The 21,046-nt window shown below is 37.6% G+C and overlaps 2 protein-coding genes across 2 annotated transcripts in view; one reads left to right on the top strand and one right to left on the bottom strand.

The window, feature by feature from the left end:
• LOC121426066 (integrin alpha-V-like) overlaps nucleotides 1-4,364 on the bottom strand; it is a 60,013-nt gene extending 55,649 nt beyond the window's left edge. Inside the window, exon 1 of the mRNA XM_041622210.1 lies at nucleotides 2,988-4,364. Coding sequence (XP_041478144.1) covers nucleotides 2,988-3,154 — 167 coding nt within the window. The 5' untranslated portion in view covers nucleotides 3,155-4,364. The remainder of the gene's footprint in view (nucleotides 1-2,987) is intronic.
• A 10,022-nt stretch (nucleotides 4,365-14,386) lies between these two features.
• On the top strand, nucleotides 14,387-19,124 carry LOC121426917 (ficolin-2-like). The gene is made up of 4 exons (XM_041623328.1): nucleotides 14,387-15,733; nucleotides 16,420-16,778; nucleotides 17,128-17,395; nucleotides 17,806-19,124. Exons 1-4 carry the CDS (start codon nucleotides 15,298-15,300, stop codon nucleotides 18,057-18,059), a joined length of 1,317 nt encoding a protein of 438 aa, XP_041479262.1. The 5' UTR covers nucleotides 14,387-15,297; the 3' UTR covers nucleotides 18,060-19,124.
• Nucleotides 19,125-21,046: the final 1,922 nt, after the last annotated feature.

Here is a 21,046-nt window from a genome sequence, read left to right as displayed (position 1 = left end):
ATATACATTAAAAATAATATTTTATAAGTGGCTTGCAGTATCATACAAGGGCGTGTGGGCGCTGCACGAGAAGCCTTGGATGGGTTCTCACACCCGAGATATAGCCGACTGCGTTTGTAGTCTTTCAAAGATAGGCCTATATGTAATTATTCCAGTGCCAGAGCAAAACTTGATTTATGAAATAGTGATGTGCATCCCGGTTACAGTTTGATCAACCATCCTCATTTCAAATCCATGACCGTTCAATATAACTAGTCATTAGTACCAGTCGTAAACAAAGTTTCCTATCAAATAAAAACAAATGACCGGTCACGTGATAGATATCAGCCAATCATGATTATGATTAACATCCAGTATACTATTTTATAACCAATTATGAATGATCAGGCTATTTTTTCTTCAAAATTTGTGTGGTGGAATATACAACATTGAAAGTTTTCCTTCTGGGTGCTGCTTATATTATTCTTCATAGGCAGCACCTCCAGGTGTGCTGGAAGAAATGTAATAAAGGAATAAGGTAACCAAAATAACCTTAATTTTGTGGTGAAACTTTTCCCTTTTTTCAACAGCAACCCCCCCCCCCCTAAAAAATATCGTTCCCAAGACCCTGAAACAACGTATGTTCTGCTATTAAATGGAATATGAATAGGGCATTGGCATCTACGTAAATGGCGTTCACACGTTGCGTTTGATACTTCTTTCATTTTTGTTTTCTGTCTATGCAAATAGGTTTGTTCCTTCTTATTCTTAGTATCCTTTTGTATCACTTTGAAGTTTCAATCTCGATTTCATTATGACATAAAGGACATATACAATAGCACACTGTGGTACTTAGCCACTTAATGAATTGTAAATTAAGCAACAAGTAGAAAGTTATAATATACATGTACTTGCAGTAATTATTAATGTATCATTCGCTTTTTAATATATTTATTAAAGTAAAGTATAACACAAGGAAATCATAACAATATCATAGATAATGAATATAACAATACGAGGCATCCCTGTCCATATTACGCGTTACACGCAGAGCACTGTTGGACTTCGCTAAATACACACATTATACATGTTATACACATAAGAAAACAAAAACCAACATAGTATCCAGGAAGCCATTTGTAACCATCTTGAATTAACGAGGAAGTAAAAAATCAACAGAAAACGCATTCTTACAAATGCCCATGTTAATTTCCGTGGGAAGTAATTCAACGTCCACAATGTATAATTCAGCTCTTATGTATATCATTCGTTTTAACATGTTTAACATTAAACGCGACAGATCGCAAAAAAAAACTAAATAAGTAGATGCTAATATCAACAACGTTTGCACGTGCAGTGCACATTTTAAGCTGGAATTCTCTCAAATGTATATATATATATACACACACACAAGACAAGAGGTCCCACGACCAAGAAAGAAAAAAGTGGGGAAAAATAATGAAATATGACATGCTTTTTTAAATATTGTGTCAAAATCTGTCTCAAAACACATTGTCATTTTCAAAAGGCAAACATTTCTCCTACAACCTTTAATTTTTGTTTCACTTATGTTGTGCACCATTAGACCGCTGGAGAAAGAAAGGAATATGGGAAAGACTTATAGGCCCACAAAAAGGGAATGAGGCAAGTTAGGAGTCATTATACTTCGTGATCACTCAACTGCAATTTGTCAACTGTGTGACGAAGGCCTAAAACGAAGAAAAAAAAACAAATGTGTGGGTTCTTTCTATTCATTACCGCCTTTGAAATCTAGATTATTTTTTGGTTGTATTTGCTCCTTACAATTCAAATATGTGTATTGATACCTATATACATACGGTATATTCCTGACAGAAAAATAAACATCGTAAGTTTCTGGGATTTGTACACAAGGAAAATACTCGAAGCAGGTATGTAGGCCTATGCATGGAGCACAAAATGAACAAGTGCTTATAGTTTTTTTTCTCATATATCCACTCTGTTGTTAGCTCCTAAAATCCTTGCATCTGATTGGCGCAGAGCTTATTTATAAATGAAAATCAATGGCTATTATCTTTCATGAAATGCTCTCTTGACATAAAAGGTTTTCGTTTCTACTATAGGAACTTTTTGACTCGTGTTTTCTTTTTTTTATATATATATATATATTCGGATTACCGGACCTGCATCCAATGGGTTAAATATGATTACTCTTACTCGATGTTTTATCATCAATTGTTCTATGAGTTGTTTTCATTATTCATGCACAGTCATGGTTTGTGCGTGCAAATCTCTTCCATCTCTATCAAAACAATCGTTGCCAAGCAAAACAAATGAAGGGTTATCATTTTTAGAAAACGGAATCGCGGCCAGTTGATATTGACAAAGAGATGGTGTGTTGCCAAAAAGCAAGTAATTGCCATCAATAATAATTAGGAATAAAACACTAAAATGAAGAAATATATAAGAACGAGTAGTGTCTATCAGAATTTGACACCACCCGCCGTTTATATTACATGCTCTATATTATTAAATAAATGAACAAACACATGGGAAGGTATCTCTGACCAGGGTCCCCCCCCCTCCCTTCCCCTATTCCGAATTTCATTCAAATCAGCTGAGATTGTCTTGGTTAGCTGCATCTATACATGGAAATGCATTTCACAATTCCAAAATATAATAAAATGCATGCTGTCCAGTTGCGTTTTTTACCCTTTGAAATAGATATGCACCGAGAAGCCCATCGAGTTCGGAGCAGGACTAAAAAAAATGAAAAATATAATCATCTCCCTTTCTCTGTCTTTTTCTCTCTCCGAACTGATCCAAGATGATAATGCACGGCTACAGTAATATAAATACTCAATGAAACTGTTACTAATTATGCACTGGCCGCCGTATCGACGCCCAGCTATTTCATGCCAACATTCCAGTTTCTACAAGCTTGCCATTTACGAAAGACAACCATTCAATCTGACCATGGAATTGAACTTATTTATCCTTTTCGCTATCAAAATGTGATATTAACTTACATATTGTCTCCGCTGTGCCGATGCATAGCCACCGAGAAGCCGAACTGCGATTCGGTATCGTCGATAGAATGTACAACTGGAGCATTTAAGTCCATATTAAAACCTTGGACCGCGGTCAAGACTGACCAAAGTGACAGAAAGAAAGTAAAGGGGGATATCTCCGCCATGGCTCTCCTTTGATTCCAGAAGTTCTGACTTCTGAGGATCTTGGAGAAAACTGTTCAGCGTTAGGAGCTGTCCTCTTGACCCCGATGTGCTTCTCGGGACACCTTCTAAGCACTACCAGCAGAAGATTTGTTTTGAGCAGACAAAGTTTTATCTTTCATCGGCTAAGTGGATTCAGATACGGAGTCGACTCATATTTCCTTTTAGTTTAAGTGAATCTGCGATGATTCCAAAGCCTTTAGTGAATAGGCAAAGTACTGATTTGGAACTTCCACGGGCTTTGAAAACCTTGGTTGACTACTCCCCAACAAGAGAATCTGGTCGTGAACCGAGTACCTCCCACTCCGCAGCTCTGCTCGCAAGTTTCGCTGGGTCAATGCATCATGACGATTATGAAACCACTGAACAGCACGTTCGCAAACTTACAATAATGTTGTACGCCGAAAAGAAGTACTTGGCACTTATTCCACAGTTATTCCAATATTTGATTCATGAAGATTGGGCTCACACTGCGTGTCAAGAGCAGCTACACAATGCGCCTCAATTATTGTTTACCAATCATGCCTCCAGACATGCAGAAGCACGAAACAACAAATTCCACTGTCAAGTTTTTTCCTCCCAATTTTGACAACTAAACAAAAAAGGTCAGGTATTGAACGTCGACAATAGAATTGGAATTCAATATGAAAATGTCGATATGAGCTCAAGCTTTCGAAGCGGGGTGTAGGCTAAAGCTTTGTGAAATGGCAAAGGTTGTTTCCCTATAGGTCAGTTCATTGAGGAAAACATGTATGAATGAAGCAAAGCAAAGACTCCCAAAATAAGACACTGAGCGTTATAGGATCCTATCGGTACATTATCTAGCTAATTCATGCTCTGAACGGCCAGCAGTAATGCTGGAACATGATCAGGATGAAGACAAGACGTTTTCATTTGGAGAGTCCGACGAGCAGAAATGAATTTTACGGCATAATTATGAATGAATATAGGACTCCAATACAGCATCGGGGATTCCTCTATTGCCCCGGGCTCAAAATCCAGTCGAGGTGCATAAATCCAATCTCGATATTGCTCAGATATGACAAAGGACTTGCGAATTCTTATGAGTCGGTGCACGTTCAGGGATATCGTCTACAATGTACTGTCCCTCTGAGCGTTTACCGTTATTGACTCGAAGTAAATTTGAACGCAGGGCCGAATAAGATGAAAACATGAGGATGACCTAAGCTCCAGGATTAAATAATGAAGACACGCTACATTCGGACATTTGATATAGGGGAAGTTTCAATAATTGTATTATACATAATTAGCAGGTTATCGACGATTAGGTTAGTCTATTATTCAAAGACCTTAAGATTTCTAATAACGCATCACATGATTTTCATCAAGGCGGGTCAGTTTACCTCTAGCTCTCCGAACCATTCAAACTCCACATGAGTTAAATTTTCATTTCATTTCATTTAATTTATTTCATAATCATGTGTAAAGGATTTGTGATTTATAATTTGTGAAAACGGAGGATCCCACTAAAAAGCTAAGCTTGTATATTGTGGGTTCCTCAAAATATGACAAACGAGAAATTAATTTTATGAATACATGTTATTTCTTTTTATTTGATTTCTATGCAGTGCAAATAATTCATTTGAATAATAAATAACCTTCGTCATTTACTTAAGGCCCCTCATAAGAATAAGAAAAAAACGAAAAAAAAAAGATTGGTATGCATGGCTGTGCACATTGAAATATGTTAAACATGTTTAAAGGCCTATACAAAAAAATATAATAAATCATTGTCATTGATTATTAGCCTGATCAAATCAAGGACAAGTTGACCTTGTACTCACCATAAGCGAGTTTGACTTAATCAACAAAATTATCAATATCCTTATTTGAATAATCATTCGCCACAAACCAAGTGGCGGGGGGGGGGGGCTGGTAAAATTGAGTGAAAAACTGGGTCTGGGGATTAAGACTGTCTACAGTGTTTCTCACCCCATCATTCGGAAAATCAGGCGTTCATCCCAAAGGAAAGAAAAAGGGAATATAATATCAAACGGAAGCGTCCACTTTTTGAGCGTGAAGTCGAAGGAATATTTTATAACGAATTGCATTTGAATTGAACTGGAGAAGAAACCCAAATAATTCATGCGATAATGAACCCTGATAGTTGGTCACAGTAGGACCAGAAAGGCATGTTTACTGCAATGCTGAATGTATTCGAACCCTAATTTTAAGACATAAAGCAGGCAGAAGAAACCCGGAAAATATATCATTGGGGATTAGAAAGTGAAGAGAGCATAAATTCTAAAAAAAGGGTCAAACTTTTCTGCTAGCTTGCTTCCTTTTATACATCTTAAATTTGCCACATATCAATACCTTATTTTGCCAACCCCCCTCAAATTTTCTCACGCAGGCCTGTACGTAAATTGTTTGTATGAATTAAGTTCTAACGAGAAATAACCCTGAAAGTATTGCTGGTTAATCTTATGGTTTAGTCTAACATGGTTTTATGTTTGTTTAGTTTTTATATATCAAGTACATTGCATGCCCATTGCTATGAATACAAGGAACTAACTATTTGGTTTGCGGTGCCCTATCCTGCTTAAGATTAACAAAGATCCTGAAACCAATGTCAAACCGTTAAAATTATAACATTTTTTTATGGGGGGGGGGGGTCTTAATGCACTTTTATTGTAGAGGAAGATGGAGCTTACTTAAGATTAACTATGCAGGATGATCCTGTTTTTATGGGGGAAGAAGTAATTTCTTTTAACGGAATGTTATAAACATCCTTAACGCCTCCATAAATTTATGGTTACCTAGAAATGTAATTTCAAATCACCTTTTTCATTTACACAATAAACCACCACCATGATGGTCAGGACGATTTTATTTGCAAAATCATCATCGGCTTGGTTAGAGTAGTCCTTTTTGTCGTGTTCATGATCATTAAACAAGTTGTTCGTTCAGAAAATGCTGTGAGATACCAAACGTATAGGACTAGGTGAATTTTTGATCCCCAAATGGGGCGAGCAATGAACATTGCAATATAATTGAAATTGTAATGATTATATGAAATACCATTTAACATACATGTACTTTTAGACTTGTCTTCCCAGTTCTCTTATATTCATTTCAGTAGTACAATACTGTTAATGAAGAAAGATAAGATTATTTCAAAACTTAGTATTTTTTCGAAGAATTTTAAACTGACACTCACTAACTAACACTAACCCTAACGCACACACGCACACACAGAGAAATGTTCTTGATTCCAGAATGACAAAACAATACCGGAGACCGACTTCCCCTTGAATCTCTTTAAACAATCTTAAGTTTTCAGATATCCGGCAAAATCGAGCATTGCTTCCTCATTGTCTGTTTGCCTTCATTTTTGAACGTTTCGATGAAAAACAGTTACGAGAATACAGAATATATATCGAAATAATCGGGTTAGAACCATTGCAGCTAAACTGTTTTCTGGCATAGTTTTACCATGTTCAATTCTTACACAGAAAAATTACAGAACTTCCCATTTTCGAGTTACTTAAAGGTCAAGTCCACCTCAGAAAAATGTTGATTTGAATCAATAGAAAAAAATCAGACAGGCACAATGCTGAAAATTTAATCAAAATCGGATGTAAAATAAGAAAGCTATGACATTTCAAAGTTTCGCTTAATTTCAACAAAATAGTTATATGAACGAGCCAGTTACATCCAAATGAGAGAGTCGATGATGTCACTCACTCACTATTTCTTTTGTTTTTTATTGTTTGAATTATACAATATTTCAATTTTTACGAATTTGACGATTAGGACCTCCTTGCCTGAAGCACAAAATGTTAAAATAATGGAATTCCACGTGTTCAGGGAGGAATGAAACTTCATTTCACATGACAATGACGAGAAAATAAAAATATTTCATATAATAAAATACAAAAGAAATAGTGAGTGAGTGATGTCATCAGTTCCTCATTTGTATACCGACCGAGATGTGCATATAACTGTTTTGTGAAATGAGGCGAAACTTTAAAATGCCATAACTTTCTTATTTTACATCCGATTTTGATGAAATTTTCAGTGTTATGCTTGTTGATTTTTTCTCTTTTTATTCAAATCAAGTTTTTGTTGGGGTGGACTTGTCCTTTCAGTATGATTTGCATTCGAACCCATGATCCTCTTCATATTGAAGAGGTGCGTTCTTTTCCACTGAACAACCATTTCACCAGTTTAGGGGTAAGGTATAATCCTATTATTTGCCAGCGTTATTGATCCCCATAACGCAATGTAATCCAGTTTTATTTTTAATTTATCGAGAATCTTCACACTCGGTCCTTGAAGCGGTTTTGAGGGGGGGGGGGGGGGGGGGGCGGCTGAGCCGAAAGTGGAGGGGGACAACCATGCAAACAATAAAAAATTAGACGGTATTTATTATGCTTTTGTGCACGGTTTTAGGGGGAAAATGGGGGCTGCATGAATCCCCCAACCAAAAGCCCCCCTGATTGCGCGGCCCCTGACACTGTCCACACTGAAGAGATTATCAAAGTCACGCCTTTGTCTGGCATAATTTAACAAGAGAGTACAGGGACGTTGAAATAATTCAAAACATACACAGGCATTGCAGCTTATTTCAGTATTTTCTCGGTATGTCTTTCACTCCACAGATTCCGAACCACCGGATGCCATAATGATGGTTGGAACAGGGCTCCTTGCAATTGTCATGATTGTTGTTTCCGACTCCTTTTCTATGCTTCCGGAGCAACCGCTTTAACACATTACAGGCAATGCCATAGTCCCACCGACGGAGCCAACCTCAAGCCGATCAAGACTGTAACGTTATTGTCAATGACATCCCATCTGTCGGTTAGCAGTGGGTCGTACTGGTATGACTAATTCGAGAAGTTTCGTTAAATGTGGCAAAGCCGACTGAAAAAAAAATAATGTTGGAGCTCCAACAATCTGTTTTTGCTATTCACATGGAACTTCTTAGTTAGAGTGAATTGGAAGGAATTATTTTCAAATCGCTCGAATTGCCTTATCGGAAGAAGAGGGGGGGGGGGGGGGGGGGGGAGGTATCAGAATAGCTAGATATGAATATTCGTATATAGGTCCTTGATTCAAGCGATATATGTACTTGCTTTGTTTCGAATACAACTACCCAGGAAGAAAGGAAGTGTTTTATAATCTTTCTGGTCATCGGGTGAATGCATTTTGCCCGAATTCGGCCTAAATGCGATGACCTTACGATGCCGGTAAACTAATCGTAACTCATCGGTCTCATGAACTTCATAGGGAGACGCAGACCCGAGTGTACGATCGTCCTACGATTTAATGTACTCCCTAAAGCCCCTTTCAGAATTGGTGGTGCGACTGCTTACAACCGTTGCGATTGTGTGCAACATACATTGTGACCAAATGATCGCAAGTTCCCACTTTAGCGAATCGCACCACGATTGGAAAGTGATCTTAATCGGGTAATAATCGCAGTGATCGTTATCATATCATATCGCATTGATCAATTTTTTTTTTATTTTTTTTATTTATTTATTTTTTCTTTCTTATTCCTGTCTACTATTTCTCATGTTTGTTGTTGGTGTGTTAGTTTGTTTAGCTTGGGGTCTAAGGGGATGGGAGAACCTCATATATATATATATATATATATATATATATATATTTTTTTTTTTTTTTTTTTTAAATTCGCGTAGTTTCGTCTTTGTTTTATTACTTGCTTTAGCTGCATGTATACATAACTTGTTAAAATGTTATATTTTATATGAGTTCGGATTATGTCTCTGTTCTGAAACAATTTGCCTGTTATGTTTATTACACTGATATTTAATTTGTCTACTGCACTGCTGCAATTATTATCCTGTTCTATATTTTCTTGATTATGTATGTACGAAATTTATTTTGAATGAATAATCAAGATCACTACAAAACAAAAAAAAGAAAAAAAAATGAATGGTTAAAAATTATCGCGATCAGTTACGGAATATCAATCGTGGCGATCGCAGCGGATCGTACGGGAGTGGGAAAGAGGTATCAGGGAAATTGAATTCTCGTATCTCTACGATCTGTTGACAAGTCTTTTTACAAATCATAAGACCGTATGTGATCGTCACCAAACTAGAACGTATGCTTGACATGAGCGAGTGATCACTAAACTATCTACTTAAATGAGTGTCCAAATTGAGCTATGAACATAACGAATAAACAAAATTCCATGGTAGTCCTTTTCAGTAAATCAGGAAATCATGTTTGTGAGTCTATCAATTTTGTATTTTTAGAAATATATATTTCAGGCATTTCTAGGCGGAATTTCAGGATACAGACATTCGTTCTTATATAATTTAATGCGTTTGCAAAAATAAAGATTTGAATCATTCTTTTTTATTCATTTTCTCAACTGTATAAAGGAATAGCGTTCTCTGGCATATCGAAAGCGTTCTTTTTTTCTGGAATTCAACTACATGAATGGAATTTCACCCGTCTTCCAGAATAATGCCTTTCACATCCCTCTAATATATATGTCTACAATAACAGCCATAAGGAAAATACAAAGGAAATACATATGGCATGTACGGGGACGCTTGGAGACGGTCCCATGGCGAAGAGAGAGATCTGTTAGGGAATGCCCCTGTCTTGGCCATGTCCTACGATTCAATTATTTAATGTTTAAAGAAACACGAGACATCCGAAAGTTTCATTTTGAAATACAACAGAAAGAGTCCAGAGCAAGCCAAGAAATCGTCCGTCACACTCCGAATTAAACTGACATGCCCGAAGAGAAGGCTGAGATAATGCGTGTCCTTTGGGTAAATGTATATATCAAGTGAAATCTTGAATCACGCAAGAAAATATGAACAGAGTAAGATAAAAAAAATTCAAAAAGGAATAACAAGATCATCGCAGCCATTGATGGGAGTAACTTGCAATATGAACAGACACAGAGTTTCCACGATGAACGGATCGAGGGGTGCGCAAAGCGAACACGAGCCACATTTTTTTTTTTTTTTTTTGCTTGTCGTCCCTTTTAAAAAGAACTCCTCCCCAATTATGTTGGCAAATCCTGCATTCCGCCCCCTGAGTCCCGTAAAGCATTGCACTGTAGAATGTCCAGGAAGACAAGCCCCAGTTGGCGGAATCGAAATGCAAGTCGCCCCTGCCCCCTTTAAAATAATGGTTATCAACTCTATCATTCTTCTTACCATTGGTATCGTAAAACTTTTTAAAACATAATTTCATGACCGAGTGGGAGAGGTTTTGTTTATGATGTCTCTCGTTCGTCGTATTTTTCCAGTCTCTCGGCAGATTGGACCCGCATTAGAGGACCATCCACCTTAGCTGAAGAGGGCATATCCAGCCCATACTTGTATTGAATTGATAAATGCAAATTGATACATGTGAAGCACGCATACATGATTTAGTATTAATAGTAATAGTCATGATACATGTGACTTACACAGCGCCAAATCCAAAATGCAGCGTGCTCAATGCGCATAGATTAAGGAGTAAAAAGAAAGGTTTTGAGAACATTTTTGAAATACTCAACAGAGATTCGATTTGTTATGTCTTCAGGAAGTCTGTTCCAGTTATGGTGGCATGCATGAGCAAATGATCTAACCCCCATACGGTTCTAACTTTCTCAAACTTTAATATTTCGGCATTCTCATGTTTGGATTTAAAACAAATGTCAAGCGGATTTGACTAATGAATCCTGATGCTACTATCAAATTCATTATACAAAAGTCCGTTGGTGAGTTGTGAAAAAAACAGGTGAATTTTCCATGAAATATCAACCATAGGTCGTGGCAGGCTGCAAGAGGTTAGAAGACCTTCAAGGGGCGATTTGAACACAAAAAAGAAATTCTTGTTTCTTTAGTCGTTTCAAATACGATTATAGATCAGGCAATTCATACAAGACCCACAGCAATTGAAGCCCTGGTGCGACAAAGGCAGGTGTCAGATTAAAGTAAAACCAAAAATCAGGACTTTCGATCAATCGGCTTCGAGAAAAAGGCTTACTTTTGACAACTTAACAAGGTTTACAGTGACCTAAGCAAGAAAATAATATCCTTCTGTAAACAAGCAAGATGGAATTTCCATTAAGCATTTTGAGTGACCAGAATTTTTTTTTTTTTTTGCAGAATGTAAGAATGTTAAAAATTTTTTAACAAGAAACTGTTTTATTGAGCGATAATTTCTTTCGAACTTTGTTAACATATTTGAGATTAAGGTATGGGTTTTCCATCTCTTGTTAAGTTCATTTTGAAAAAAGAAAACTGTGACATAGAATACGATAAAAAAATCAAATTTCAAATAAATATTTGAAACATTCTTAAAAGAAATAAAATGGAGAGCAGACAATATAAAATAAAGTATATTTTGGGGGGAAAATTGCAAGAAGAAGATTGAAAAGTCAAATTAGACACCATGTTTGCTTATTATTGAACATGTATCTAAAATTCTTTCTTGCTATACTTATATAATGTCAAATTTTTGATGTTGAATTTTGAGGTATATCATGCTGGGGTTTTGTGGGGTTTTTTTTTTGGGGGGGGTTCAATGTACAGTGACGATGTAAATGAGAACATACAAATAAAAAAAATAAAAAATTAAGACACAAACAAAAAGATATAAACACACACACGCAAATTGATATATGAAAATGGTGCAGGAGTGTGACTGTGTGTATTAATGGGTAAGAGAGAGAGGGGGGTAAAGAGAGAGTTGTATTGAATACCTTATATGAGACGGGGGTGCCGTTGGAACTTGTACAATGTAAATGATTGAGGAAGTAAAAATTAAACCCTATTCTATTGAGAAAAAAAATGAAATATGAAATGAGGTGATGTCTGTAGGTAACTGAATATCAAAGTACTTGAGGTGGGTAGTTTCACAGGTAGATTACCTTCAGCAAACAAGGAAATAAAAAGGGAATTTACTTCCTGAAACCTGACACCGGTCAAACATTCATTTTATTTCGAAAACAAATTGACGTATCCGATCTCAAACTCGCCGATAGTATGTAATTGTTAATACTTTAATTGATTTGTGTTCTGTTTCGTCGTTGTGACTGTGCCATCATTTATAACTATATATTTTTAATATCAAATCCTGTGATCCGAAAGTTAAGCCTGAATCAGAAACAATAATAACCATGAACAAGAAGAAGAAAATATCAAATTTCTATATCAAATTTCTATTTTCTCTCGGAATTTCATTACGTAGTTTGGTTTGTATTAACTGAAAATATTCTCAACCGACCCCAGCACCTCATGATTATTCTCGATGAAAAGCTTCATTTAGTACAAGTAAAACGTTCCCAACCAAAATTGAGATATGCAAGAAATGGGGGTTAATTTGGTCCACGTTTTTCGAACTCAATTTTGCAGCCAGTCACACCCATCATACCAGCTGCAGACTGGTCAACTTCGAATCAGGCGGTTTGGAGATACTTCCGCTGGCATGAGTGTGATGTAAGATATTTCTCTTCATGAACGCCTTTTTTCCACAATGATAGAGTTATTCGTATTATATATTTGCATTGTCTTTCCGCTCATCATCAAAACTGCAACTTGCACCCAGCCCTCTAGGTGATCTCTGCTTTCTCGGTGTGCGCCCCTGCTCTCTGGAATAATCTCCCTGCCCGCATTAAAACTCTCCTACTGCCGATGTATTCCAATCAAAACACACCTTTTTAATCAACAAAACAAGTAAGCTGTTGCAATAACCAGTTATCCGTTTTCTTGATTTTGGTTTGTTGTTATTATGCTTCATATTTCATTACCTTTTAATGTTTTACACTAATAATTACCAGTTATCCATTATTATCTGGCTATTTCATTAATTGATTTGTTGTTATATGGTTGATATTTAATTACCTCTTAATGTTTTACATTTATAATTTATACTTTGTTTCTATTCAAATTCATTATGTTGTATTTGTTTTATTTACGTTCTGTTTAAATTGTAAAGCGCTAAGAAACTGTATTGTATCAAGCGCTATGTAAAAGCTAAATATTATTATTCATTATCATTATTATTAATATCATTATTTTGATTATTATTATTGTAAAATTGTCATTATGCCAATCTTTAAACTGTAAGCTTTTTTCTGGCAGGGCCGGTAAGAGGATTTTGGGATATTTAGCTTTATCGCTTTATGATGATATATAAAGTCAGCACAAAGTCACAACTAAGGAAGTATATATTAAAGTACGAACGGCACGGTTCACCGAAACTATAGCTGGCGCTATGCACTATTGATAAGCATAACCATTGATCAACTCGTTGGGTCCCCTCGGCTCAACTCTGTTAATACAGCAGACACACACACCCCCGCACACACACACACACACACACACACATGTAATTATATTTACCTCTAATATTCCTGTTGACGTTTCACATTTTGTAAAAATTGTTATGTTCATCTATTTATTCTTTACAGGAACCCTGTGGAAAAAATAAGTTCTTCTAAAGAGGGCCACTCCAATGGAGCCATGTGAAACGCCTCTGTTAATTTTGCCTCCGCCTATTTTGCCGTTGTCATTTTTGCCCCTTTCACTTTTACGCTTAGTCACTCCAATGATATATATTTTTGCCAATTTAGTATTAGGTGTATAACATATGCATACTCGTTGTATAGAAATATTGTTCAACGGTTCTTTGTTTACATAATTTGTCAATATTTTATAATAATAATGATGATAATGATAATAATATAATAATGATAATAATAATAAACAGAAGCACGAAACAATGCGCCATATAAAGCTTTTCTTCATAAGTAGCTGGCTCGATCTTTATAGGGGGGGGGGGGTAATAATAACATCTTCGAAAAATAACAATTTTCCTGCCTTCTCAAATCTTACACTTTTTAATTTGAAAACTCTCATGATTAACTGGTAATATGCCCTCGTCATGGTAACCCATGCCGGATGTGCAGTCTGTCATAGGGTTTCCCGCTATTGTGGCTATCAAACTTTCACAATCCACCTTCACCGATGCACGTTGAAAATAAACTTTGGAGATTTTTTTTCCGTTAAACTGTTTCAAACCAACTTCGTTTAACTATTCCAGAGATATCGATTCCTATGTCAAAGGAGACTGAAGCACTTTGCAGGGACTGTGGAAATAATTAAATACATCAAGGTTTGGTGATAGAACGATCAATTCTGTAGTCAGAGTAGTGAAGGATCATGGGGGGGGGGGGGTGATAGCGGAAAATTACAATCAATTAAATCCCATCAAAAAAAAGGCAATCTTCCATGTTCTCTGGCAGACACCGTAGAGAACCGGAAATATTTTCAGACTATAATTCTCTTCCGGAAAATCCTACTTTCACTGTCTGTGGTGCATCTGCCCCACAAATCTTCAGAGAAATAAACCTTTTCGATACCACAGACGGAAACATCAACGAGAGAATCAATTGAACCAGAAAGGTATAGTGGCAGATGAGGTAACTAAAGCCTCCCACCAGGTGGCTCTTTACTGCCATTTCGGATCGACTTTTCGTCATGTTGGTGCGGAGGTGCGCCTTCTCATGGTATATATCTTGACTTCCGCGTGGTAAACAAAGTGAGGCAGTATGGCCATGGGGCCAGGTAAACGTCTGGTCGTTTATTGCACCTGATGATAATGTGTCAAGCACCACACATTACTTGTACCTGAAATGCAGAGGTGGATGTGTTACCTTTATCGACGCTTAATATGTTGTGATTTACGTCCACAGCGATACTCTGGTTAGTACTGCACACGAGTTCCTCAATACCTGAAATAAAAAAAATACTAGTATTGGTCTTCATCATGCTCATTTGTGAAGGGCACATTCTAATACGATCGTGATTAGCAGATTGTCGACGACAATGGCACAATGCATGACCAGGAGGTAATTTTATTCGCACAAGTTGAAATTTTGCATCGCCGGAAAACATTGGGTTTTCACTAACATATAATCATATGGATTTTTACCATCTTCATAGAAGACACCAACCGTGAAAGAGGACCAACTACCAACAAATATTAACGGTCACCTTACGATTTCGTTTTCGTGTATGTAGACCTAATCTACATGACCTATCAGTTAAAGAGCCTTTTCTACTAGAATTTCATTCTAATTTGGCCAAACTGTCTAGACAAAATGACGCAACGCGATCGTTCACCATGTTCGCTTAGGAATTGGATAATAGATATTATGTATCACAACTGCTATCCCATCCTCATCAGCGTATTTCTGTTTATATCAGCGACATCGTCATCGCCTGCAAGTTTTAGTTCGTCATCGAATTCCGAACCAATGCTGGATGGCATCGAAGAACTAAACATCAACCAACGATTGAACCACCCGACGAGGTCCGGCATCGATCTGGTGCCATCGACGACAATGATGTCGAACACCGACGTCGAGTGCGGGTGCGACGCCCTGCAGAAGATCATCAAGGAGGTGAAAGAGACAAAAGGGGTTTGCATCGACACCGCTTTGGCTGTCGATCTCCATGTTAAGACGGTTGGCGAGCTTCAGTTAGCCGTCGACGGACTCTCGAGTATGAGGGAGACCAATCATGCTGATACGTATGGTGAGCACGTAGTGAAAACATACCTAACTACCATGATTACTGCGTGGTGCAGCCCTGGAAGGGGCAGGTAATCTTTCAAGAAGGAGAGAAAAAAAACGAGGAAAAGGAAATAAAAAATACAATTATCATAATATTCTAAGAAATATTGAATTAGTATGACAGACGAGTGACCATTTGGTTTCAAATCACCCTAAACAAGTATTTTCCATGGTCTGAAAATGCACCACTTAACAAGTATTGGCGTGTGTAACCATACCCTTAACAAGTATTGGAAACAAAACGGTACCCTTGACAAGTATTCCCTGAATCGACACCCTAAACAAGTAAAACGATATCTTAATTGTTATGTCACCGACGTCGGCTTTACCTTTACTTTCATTGGGTTTAGTACCACCCAACACACCTCGCTCAAATCGGACACTACACACGTAGTGTTCTGTGTTGGGGCAAAAAGGTACATCCTTTATAAAGTATTTTACTCTTCCCTCGCAAACTGTACCGTAAACACGTAGTTTATTATTCATTATTGTAGTGTGTCTGACACCCCTACGTTACAACTTGCCCTATCTTGAAAAGGGGGTCCTCTCAACGTTTTTTTTCACTCGTCCATGGAAGTGCCCCCCCCCCCGGCGTTATCCCTATTTAACCTAAACAATTAAATCAATTTATTTATTATTATTAATCAGAAGCGCCGACGTCACCCAACACCATGAACACAGAAACTGTGTCGTCATCATCATCATCATCAGACGATGAACCGTTAACTCCATCGTCGTCCTCATCATCCATCGAAGATATCGTCCTCGCTTCAACAGGCGAGGAGGACGAGCATGGCGATGACGAGCCGGGTATCGAGACACCCCCCTCAATCCTGGAAGGGGTCCAGCTGGTTATCATGGAACCACCTGATGTGATCCCGCGAGATTGTCTTGAAGTGCAGCAACAAGTGGGTAACGTCTCCGGGGTCTATACCATACTGCCAGACGGATGCGGACAGCCTTTCCAGGTGTTCTGTGACATGGCTACTGCTGGGGGAGGTTGGACGGTAAGATCTTTCTCTCTCTTTGTCCACTTGTTTCAAAACTCAACTGGTTAGATATTTGAATGTTCAGAACGCTCATATTCAGAAGAGGGAACGTATATAATACAAAAATAAAACAAATAAGACAAGTTGCCCAGATAATATCACCAGGGGACAATGCGCAACGCAGAATTAATTCAAAGGGAAACACTGTCCCCAATCGGGATGTCGAAGAAATTTCTCAACGAAAATCTGTAATCACCTTGTGAAATGGGATAAGAAATCCTATAGGTCCTAAAGAAGTTGTCTCGAAAGTTCTGCTTATTTTATTGATTTAGTTTTAAATCCTCTTTGTCATACTTGCCTTATATAGGTCATCCAGCGTCGATTGAACGGTGAGACCAGTTTTGCTCGCCTGTGGGGTGCATACCGAAGAGGATTCGGCAATCTCCTCAAAGAGTTCTGGATGGGACTAGACAAAATGAGTCGACTGACATCACAGGACGACTACGAACTCCGGATCGATCTCCAAGACTTTAACGGGACAAAGGCTACAGCGGAGTATGAGAGTTTTGTGATCAGTGATTACAGAAGTAACTATCGGCTGCTTGTTGGCTCATTCAAGGCGAACGGCTCCGCAGGTATTTAGTGAAATAATTTTGTTTTAAACCGAAAGTTACCAGCAGTTGTGTACATGAAAAATCACTTTCAGGGAGACTCTTCTTGACCATGTTGACAACTAAATTCAAAAGAAAAGTCTCTCTCTGTGTTTGTGTGGGGGGGGGGGCGACTCTGCCCCCTCCCCGTCCACTTATGTACGCTAGAGATTACCACACATTTTAATTTGATTGACATTAGGGAGGGCCCTGCAAGAAAATTCTGAATTGAAGGATTGAAGGTTGTCTATAATTAGATCCAATACTTTTATTAGAATAATGGCAGTCTGGCAATTACTTCGGAAAAAGATGTCAAGTTTTACCTCGAAATATTTTGCGAATCATAAAACATGCTCTAGCTTCAATTCTTTTATACCACTTCTTTCCCTCTTCAGGCGATTCGTTGAGCTACCACAATCACATGCCTTTTACGACGACCGATCGGGACAACGATCTTGCCAAGAAGAACTGTGCCGAACTCTACTCCGAAGGCGGCTGGTGGTACAACGGCTGTCTCTACTGCAACCTCAACGGGATATACCTCGGACCTGACGATGACGATTTTGCCACTGGGATTACGTGGTACGAGTTCGCTGGCTTCAGGAACTCTTTGAAATTCTCAGAGATGAAAGTTAGACCGGTTCCGTAAAGAGGTGCGTGTCCTGCATGGAATTATATAACATGTGGCCAATCACACAACCGGCGTTTCGTGATGCGACTTCGCTGGCTTCAGACACTCTTTGAAGTTCGTTGAGGTGGTAGTTAGGCCTGTTTCAAAAACATGGTAAGGCAAAGCTTTTCCTGCATTAAGTGGCACCTAAACATTATCATCAGATGAAGCTTTCGGATGTTAGACAACAGTTCACACAAATTAACCCTCTCTAAGGATTTTGAAGTATTTACATAGTTATTACGTTCATGTGCTACTTTCTACGTGGAAGGATTCATCGATCGATTGAGATCACTGGAAATCAAGGAGCAGGACATCAACCTTTTTTATTAGTTGACTCATTGCAGTTGCCATCGTGGACTGCTTGCACGCGGATAAATGCGACTTCATAAACAATATCCACGTCGAGAAACTTGAACATACGTGGCTGTAACCACATGGTAAAGTTGCCCTTTCATCATGTTCAATATGATAGCACAGACTTTGCAGGTGGCCTTTTAAACTTAATTAATTGAATGCTATTCATGAATTTTGTATGAATGATTTTGATAAGAATAATAGCGTTTTATTTCGAGTTCGTATTGCAGCTTGTGCTGAATTATAAAAATCTTTTTATAGATGAAATTTAAAATATGAATAAAGCGAAATTCAATATTAGATTATACTACAAACATGACTTTTGTCATTGTCATCACCGATGAACCTGCATTTAGATATTGACGGCTCGATAAATGTAAATGATCCGAATGCTGTGTCAAGTGTGACCGATTTGAAAATGAAGTAAAAACAAAAACAGGCAATCAGAAAACAGGTTTGATAAGCCCAGCAAAGCTGTGAATTATAGATATGTACTTTTCTTGTTTTAATCGAATATGGGCCAACAGATGGGTTTTAATCTGAACGCATTTTCATCTGGCCTTTCAAGGATATTTTACGTAGGCGTCCATCTGTCACATGTGTAATGAGACTCGCAGGTGTAAAAAACCACTTGGTCTAATCACAAAATTTCTTTCTTTTTCGAATTTTTCTCATTCAACCTTGCCGTAATACCGAGACCACCTGTATCTAACCATGTCATGTACAGTATATCCATGATCATGATAAAAATGCCCTGTATTTTTTCTCGATGATTATGAGTCCATTTCCTACTACAGTGCGTATCAAAAAAAAGTTTACACTTTGAAAAAATCCTGTAAAATTATGCATTTGTAATATCCTGAAGATTTTTCCACATTTAAACATTGGTACAGGTCCATTAAAGCAAATAACGATATAACTGTCAAAAAATATTTCCGCTTGAGTGAGCACCACTTACTTTTGAAAAGTTAGTGAAAAATGATTTGCGCAGAACATTGAAATAGTTATGCGAATAAAAGTAGACCGTAATCGTGAAGAACACATGGAATTTAGCTACTAAAATTGATTTGAAGATATCTTCTACTTTGTTAGACTTGTTTCCTTGCCCAAAACACTTCGAAGAGTGCATTCCGCCCTACCCCACTCCCCCACATACCGAGCCCATCGTGACGATATTTGCGTTACACTAAGGTGTGATTTACATGGAATGGCTAAAGCTTGATTTTCTTTATGTTTATCATTGCTAAAATTGAGAAAAGTTTGGAGAAACAAGTATTAAATGAAAAATGAAATGTAAACCCACTTTCAATGATAAAAACTTAAAGAAAAAATGCTGGAGATGTCTGATATAAACTTTTCTCCAGATTCAGTTATGTCCTCAGATCCAGCTGGCACAAATAGGGTAAAGGTTGTGCTTAATAAGAGCTGAAATTTCACTATGGGTGGCAAAATTGTTACAAAATGCTGGTATGTATCCGTTTTATTTCAATTGACTAAAAGTGGAAGGGAAATGTATGATAAATGTTTCGTACGGTAAGTTAGATTTCGCCCTTTCCCCTTGACACAGCATGAAAACGAGCATTTCTGCGCAAACAGATTTCTGCGAGCTTTACAGAAATGGACAGTGCTCACTCAAGTGTAACATTCTGACAAAACTTTTACTTTCATTGGATAAATGAGACCCAAACCCAAGATTATACGTGCAAAAATTACCCACATGTTGTATATTTTTAAATTCACAGGGCTTTTTCAAAGTGTAAACTTTTTTTTGATACGCACTGTATAGTCTGGTCGTTCCCCTACGAAGTCTATGGATGTCAGATTACTGAAGTTTATTTGGAAAATTTAAGAAACTGATTTAACAACAATGTCTTTTAATGTATAAATTTACAATTGACTTGTTCCTTACAAACCAAGCGATCAAAATGAAATATTCATTCATGTTCGAATTCGTCGTCGTCACAGCATACTTTAATCAGAGCGTAGCTTCCCTTTTGGCAGCGTGGTGCAACCGTCTGTTTTGAGACATTCTAGTTGCTTTTTTCATGGTACCAAATGCCTCCCTCGCTGTTTTGTCCCATTTACATCTTGGTCTTCCTCTACTACGTTTACCAGGAATGTGTGCCTCAAGGACCCTCTTCTCCAGACCATTATGTCTCATAATGTTCGACTTAAAAACAATAAAATTGATTGAAATAAGATTAAATTGTCAAATGCTTTCGTTATTAAAATTAAGTTTGCTTCCAGTGGATTGACTTCAAGCAATCAAATGAAAATTGCTTTAAGGCCCCCTCACACCTGACCGAATGTAGGCAGACGAAGGGTGACGAATGGGAAAAATGCACGAAATGCACGCGAATTCAACGAATTCAAAAAAAATTCCGTCAAATCATGCAATCAGTGACTATTGTCAAATTTTATCAACGAACGGTAAGCGAATGATAAATATGACATGCGAAGGATATCGATTTTTCGGTTCACCTCTTTGAGTAAATTGTAGCCAAAGTCGAGCGAAGTGTTGATATTACCCAAAAAGACGAACGAACAGTGAGCAATGGTTTGATATGGCTTGCGATTAGAAACGAAGACGAGGGAATAGATCGGGCGTT

The sequence above is a fragment of the Lytechinus variegatus genome, chromosome 13 (assembly GCF_018143015.1).
Source record: "Lytechinus variegatus isolate NC3 chromosome 13, Lvar_3.0, whole genome shotgun sequence".
Lineage (NCBI taxonomy): Eukaryota > Metazoa > Echinodermata > Echinoidea > Temnopleuroida > Toxopneustidae > Lytechinus > Lytechinus variegatus.
The sequence above is the reverse complement of the archived record's forward strand: the minus strand, read 5'-3'. Positions and strand labels throughout refer to the sequence as shown.

What these genes read in the sequence shown, in the direction of transcription:
- LOC121426917 (XM_041623328.1), top strand. Translation starts at nt 15,298, where the DNA reads ATGACGCAACGCGATCGTTCACCATGTTCGCTTAGGAATTGGATAATA. An exon ending in CTGCTGGGGGAGGTTGGACG is followed by an intron (nt 16,779 to 17,127) that starts GTAAGATCTTTC and finishes TGCCTTATATAG; the next exon opens with GTCATCCAGCGTCGATTGAA. An exon ending in CAAGGCGAACGGCTCCGCAG is followed by an intron (nt 17,396 to 17,805) that starts GTATTTAGTGAA and finishes TTCCCTCTTCAG; the next exon opens with GCGATTCGTTGAGCTACCAC.